Raw genomic sequence first — 6,000 nt, 5'->3', positions numbered from 1 at the left:
ATACCCTTTGGCTTTCTACGGCTCTTTTACCCCTAGAACCCTTTCTCTCTCTCCTCCTCTTCCTTCTTTCATCCCTCCCCTAAGGAGGCAGCTGTGGCATTGAGGCCTTGAGAGGTTGCTGATCCTTGCTAAACAGTGTTGCTTCTCCTGGCCCTCCTGGGTGTGCCTGCCTGGAGAGGACACTGCGTGCTGATCAAACTTATTGTTGACACATTCCTTCTCTCTTTTATTCTCTCCCTTCTGATACCTGGACTGATCCCTAGGACTTCCTGCTCCCTGGGTGCTCAGTCTCAGTGAGCTTCCCTGGTCGCAAGCCCTGATATGCTTCCCTTCCACGGGGCAGTCTTGATAACAATCTATTTTGTATTTGCACATAAACCGGGCTGAGGGTCTGTCTTATCTCCAACCCCCCCATCCCTGGGGCCCAACTCCTAGCAGCATTCTAAGATTCCGTCCCTCCCCTAACCTGGGGCTTCAGCCCAGCTCCATCTGTGTCTTTTATCTTATCATCTGGGGTCCTCCTCCTACCAGATCTCCCGGCCTGAGGACAGAGGTCCTGAGTCACGTTCAAGACAATTTGGCAAGCGTTTTTGGAGCAAGGCAGAAAGTGAAGGGCACTACCCTGTTCCTCGACTTCAAAAATCGAACGCGGGGGAAATGGTGCACAATTCAGGCCCAGTTATAACAGCTCCTAATACCCAATATCTTGTTTTGGTCCTTCGTGAATACCAGGCATCCATCAGCGAACCTTCCATGCATGATTTCTCTGCATTTTCAAAACAACCCTGGGAGGATTAGCCCCATATTGGAGATGAAGGAGCTGAGGAACGAGGTTTTAAAGCGGGCATGTGGTCGCCAGAATTTGAATAGCAACTTCCCTAAGGAAACGCCCTCTTTAGACTCCAGGGGAGAGGAGGATCCCAGTAGGAGTCCGCCAGCAGGAGCTCAGAGTCTGGCCTGGGGCATTTAGTTATGCCACACCCTTTCTGCACAGTTCTCTCCCGCGTCAGGGGCCTGACAGGGAGGGGGGCTTCGGGCTAGCGTCTCGGCCGGAGGCAGGGACTTCAGAAGAGGCAAATACAAAGCTCCGCGTGGCAGAGGAACAGAAGGGCGCGGGGGAAAGCGGTCCAAAGGAGGACCTTGTCGGCCCCCAGGGCACTGCAAGCCTCGAGGCGCTGCGAGCGGTGAGGTTGTTGCAAGCTCCCGCGGCGCGCGCAAACTGCGTGGAACTACTTCCCCGGGGCGGCTTCGGGGCCGGGGTCCCAGCAACAGCCTCACGGGGCGGCTGTGCGAGGCCCGAAGCCAGTTGCCAGCTCCCGGGCGCGGCCACGTGCGCTCCGCCGGGCTTGCACGCTCCGCCGCGCCGGGCCGCGGGGCCACCGACAGGCACGCGCGCCCCCAGCGCGCACACACTCCCGGGCACGCACACCGACGGCCCGGCCCACGTCCGCCACGCCCCGCCTTCCCCCGCGCCCCGCCTCCGCCCTCGCGGCGCCGGCCGCCGCCCTCCCATTGGCCGCACGGCGCGTGACGCGCGGCGCCCGGCCCCGCCCCTCGTCAGTCACTCGGCGGAGGCGGCGCTGGCGGGGACTAGTCTCGTCCGGAGACTGGCAGCGGCGGCGGCGGCGGCGGCCGGAGCTCGAGCCCCAGCGGCTGAGGGCGGGCGGGCGGGCGCGGGGGAGGGAGGGGGGCCGGTCCGCGACGACTCCCCGGACGGCGTTTCTCCTCCGAGCGGCGCCGGTTTCGGCTTGGGGGGGGCGGGGGTACAGCCCATCCATGACCATGGGCGACAAGAAGAGCCCGACCAGGTACCTGCTCCGAGCGGAGGGGGCGGAAGGGGAGGGAGGGCTGGGGGCGGGCGGGGGCCGGCAACGACTAGGCCCCGGAGCCACCCGGGGCGGGGGGAGGCGCTGCTAAGATGGAGATCCGGGGGCGGGGGGAGGCGGCGGGCGGTGGCGGCGGCGGCGGGAGGCGGTGTCGCTACCGCTCGGGGCCGGCGGCCGTGCGCGCCGCAGCCATGGCGGCTCCTCCTCAGCCGCCCTCCGCCGCCGCCGCCGCCGCCGCCGCCACTCCTCCCAGACAAAGGGAGATTTAACCAGGTGGGGAGGGAGGGAGGGCGCGAGCTTGGGAGGGGAGAGGGAAGGAGCCGGCCCACTCCCCGCCGCCGGCCTCGGGCTGCCCCTGCGCGCCCCCTCCAGATCCGGCCCGCGGCTCCCCTCCCGGCCCCCCCAGCCCCACGCTCAAGTCCACAAGTCCGCCCGCTTCCTGCGCCCGCCGCGGCCCTTCCCGGGGCGCCGCCGCCACCGCCTGGTGTGCAAGGCTATCCGGCCCGGGCCCGGGGCTTGCAGGGTGCCAGTGGGGGCGCCCCCTTCCCTTCCTCGCTCCCTCTTCCAGTCCCCGGAAAGGGTGGGTGGGTGGTCTCTCGAGCGAAGTTTCCAGCATTGGATTCCTGCGAAATTACGACGGCTCACCCGCGCTTGTGTTTTGCTGTCTCTCCCCCGTTTTCCTGCTCCCTGCCTCTGCCCTCCCTTTCCCCCCACTCTCCACTCCTCCGAAGGCCAAAAAGACAAGCGAAACCTGCCGCAGACGAGGGGTTTTGGGATTGTAGCGTCTGCACCTTCAGAAACAGTGCTGAAGCCTTTAAATGCAGCATCTGCGATGTGAGGAAAGGCACCTCCACCAGGTACTTGAAGATCTGTGTTACCTTTTGTTAAAGGACTTTTTTTTTTGTTTGTTTTTTAAAGTGAGGGAGAGGGTAGTGAGCCTTACTTTCTGCCCTCTTTCCAACTTGTTGATTAAGGCTTTTTTTGCATTTGGGGGTGGGTTGTGTGTGTTTTTGGGTTGAGTGTATTAAGTGTTGGGTGAAAAGCCTTGTGTTCACTAAATGATTTATGGGAGGGAATTTTCCCAGGTTTTCATCTTATTTCAAACAGACACTGGATTTATTTGACACTTGTGTCTGTTGGCTTATTGGTATTGACTGGGGAAGAGAGGAAGCAGTACTATCGCTATGGATTGTAGGACATAGACCTTTTATATTTTTGCCATGTGTAGAGTGGTTTTAATTTGCCTGTCCCGAGTTATTTTTCTCTTGTCTGAGAAATTTAGTGGGGGTAGTAAGGCTGGCTGTGCTTTTCCTGTATTGAGCTGCAAATGTCTGTTACTTTCTTGCACTGGAAAATAAATGTCGCTGTTTGATAAAGTAAGTGCATTTTGTGGGAGGCTGAGCTGTCAGTTTTGTTTTGTTTTGTTTTTTTTCTTTGACTAGCTTATGTGGCGTGGTGATGGGGGACGATTTTGTACAATGGTGAAATGGGCGTAACTATATGGAAGTTTGTGTTTAAAGCTCTATTATGATTAAAAGAATGTTGAAAGAATTCCTTTCCATTTTGATGAAGGTCGTAAACTGCATGTGATATTAAAATGAGTTGAACTACTTTAGATTTAACATTCATAAATACTTGGATAAAATGTCAAGACTGATTTTGTAGTCTTCCGGTCATGTTATAATTTGTGTCTGGAATTTGTTTCATTGACGTTAGAGTTTGAAACTGTTCTTGGTGTCATTTAGTGAACAGGCATTGGCTTGTGTGAGACAGAATGAGTTTTTGGTGAATCCTTTAAAACATTACAGTTGATTGCCAAAAGTCTCATTTTATCAGGTACTGTTTTTGAATTGGTGACATTCCAGTATGACTGTGTAGTAGTACTTCACAGTGCCAACTGGATATTGTTCTTTGATTAGATGAATATGTCATGTTAAGGTTTCATTGGTTTATTTATACCTGGGATTAAATAGGATTACTGGGCAACCCAAAATAATCTTAACTCTGGGATTAATTGGCCTAATTATTGTTTCTGTGAATTGCACTCTTTGAATAATGAGACCTTTGAATAAAAATACTCAACTAAAAATATTACCCCATACGTTGTTTTAAGTGCATTTTTGTATTATCATGGAATATATCTAAAGTAAAAAACACGCATCAGTAGTTTCATAGATTTTGTTTTGCTGTCTAAAATAGGGAATTCCATCAAATGGCATGAAAGTTTTTAGAAATGTATTTGTTACTTAAAGCAGTAGTGATTGTATATTATTTATGAGTAATGTTTTTTACATGTAGAATCCCTCAGAGGCCAAACCTCTTTATTGTGGTTTTGCTTTGAGTGTTACCGTAGATGATGTTCAAGTAAATGACTAGGAAACTCCTAAGAACTTGAGAACCTTACTGGTGAAGAGAAACGTAAACCAAATTCAAAAGTTTATGTCTGATTTATTGCTGGGAATGATTATCTCATAATGAAATGCATTTCAGTTTTTAACATGCATTTAAAAAAACCTTACTCATCAATTTTTCGGAAGCACATGGAAGGTTTTGACTTTTGAAAACAGTATATATGTTTAAAGTTTTTTCAGAGCCACAGATGACAGTTGAAACTTCGCTTACAAATACTGAATTATTCACAGTGAAAATATTTTAGAATCTATTCAGGAACAAGGAAAGGCATGTACTTTAAGGGTCTTCGAGTAATTTTCTGATGCCATTTAATAGGATTTGAGTACAGATTTAACAGGTATGAGGACTGAAAACTGTGTCCATTCATGACACTCTTAACTGGCCACAATTTGTTTCAATTTGGTTATTGTCAATATTTTGGTGTTCTAGAGCTATTCAGAAGTCATCATTGATTGGAATACAAATAACGTTTTGGTTTTCCTACATTATGAACAGGTTTTATGTGGAGAAGTGAGTTTGACAGGTTTTCATCCTATCCTGTCTCGTGTGTTAACTGTTGGTTAATCTCTTTGTGATACTGGTTACTGCCATGTTTTTTTCTTGGGCTTCTTGTATTTTTTTTGTACCTCAAAGGTTTGAATATGAACTTGACATTTTCTGTCTTGTGTAGTTTTAATCAGACTTGGTATTGAATGATGGCAGTAGAAAACTTGTGTTTTGAATGCTGGATAATAGGCAAATATTTGTGATTTTTAGAATAATTTGTTTCGGGGCACAGAAATTGTGTTTCATTGCTCTGAGCTGGTGTTATGTATTTTAACAATTCTAGCTGGTTGGCTAGCCGGTGGTTATTTGGCAGTTTTTGATCATTCTCATCACTGATCATCTACCAGTCAACCAAGGAAACCACCTATGACTTAGTGGTAGGCCGGTATGATAGAGAACTATATTTGCCCTTTGAGGGTAGAGTTGATACTGCTGATTTGATCGGGAAAATACTGCCATTCGTCTAAAGAACACTTATTAAATTCGTAGGATATGAAAGATGCTGCTGAAGGGATTGGAGAGAGTCGAGGGGTGTTAAAAGGTTGATAAACCATGTATGGGAATGACCATAATTCCAATTATAAAGGCTCTACGGAAGGAGGGGTCTGGCTTAGGGAATCAGTTAGAAGGATTCCTTCTTCTCCATTTCTTTTGGACAAGGATAGTTAGTTTTTACAAAATCACCTGGCCCCATTTCACTGTTACCATGTACATCAGATATTTTTAATTCTGCAGGTGGAAGTGTTAAGGTGATTGAGAATGAAGTATTTTTTCTTCTTTTTGGAGCAGCAATAGAGCCGAATGAACGATGAGATGGTCTTAAGGAATCTGTTAAGGGAAGAAGGTGACCTAGGCTGTGTGGAGGTTCAGGGGCAGCAGGAGAGATCTGTATGTTAGATGTATTGTCAATATGTGTTGGGTTTCTTTGGTTCTTTGATACACTTGTTTTTCTAACTAGACTGTCTACTCTTGATGCCTTTCTGGTTATGTATATCCTTTTTTTGGAGACAGGGTCTTGCTCTGTCATCCAAGCTAGAGTGCAGTGGCTTGATCGTGGCTCCCTACAGCCTCAACCTCCCTGGCTCAAGCGATTCTTCTACCTGAACCTCCTGAGTAGCTGGGACTATTGGTGTGCACCACCTTCGGCACATTTTTGTATTTTTTGTGGAGACAAGGTTTCGCCTTGTTGCCCAGGCTTGTCTTGAACGCCTGACCT

General features: G+C 49.5%; 1 protein-coding gene across 1 annotated transcript in view; it reads left to right on the top strand.

Moving 5' to 3' along the window:
• Positions 1-1,591: 1,591 nt before the first annotated feature.
• The window catches only part of RYB (RING1 and YY1 binding protein), a 69,843-nt gene continuing 65,434 nt past the window's right edge, over positions 1,592-6,000 (top strand). The window contains exons 1-2 of the mRNA XM_071092077.1: positions 1,592-1,808; positions 2,558-2,683. Of these exons, the coding sequence (XP_070948178.1) occupies positions 1,777-1,808; positions 2,558-2,683 (158 nt within the window). The 5' untranslated portion in view covers positions 1,592-1,776. The remainder of the gene's footprint in view (positions 1,809-2,557; positions 2,684-6,000) is intronic.

This window comes from Macaca nemestrina, chromosome 2 (assembly GCF_043159975.1).
Source record: "Macaca nemestrina isolate mMacNem1 chromosome 2, mMacNem.hap1, whole genome shotgun sequence".
Taxonomy (NCBI): domain Eukaryota; kingdom Metazoa; phylum Chordata; class Mammalia; order Primates; family Cercopithecidae; genus Macaca; species Macaca nemestrina.
Note: the sequence above shows the minus strand (reverse complement) of the source record. Positions and strands in the feature narration are given on the sequence as shown.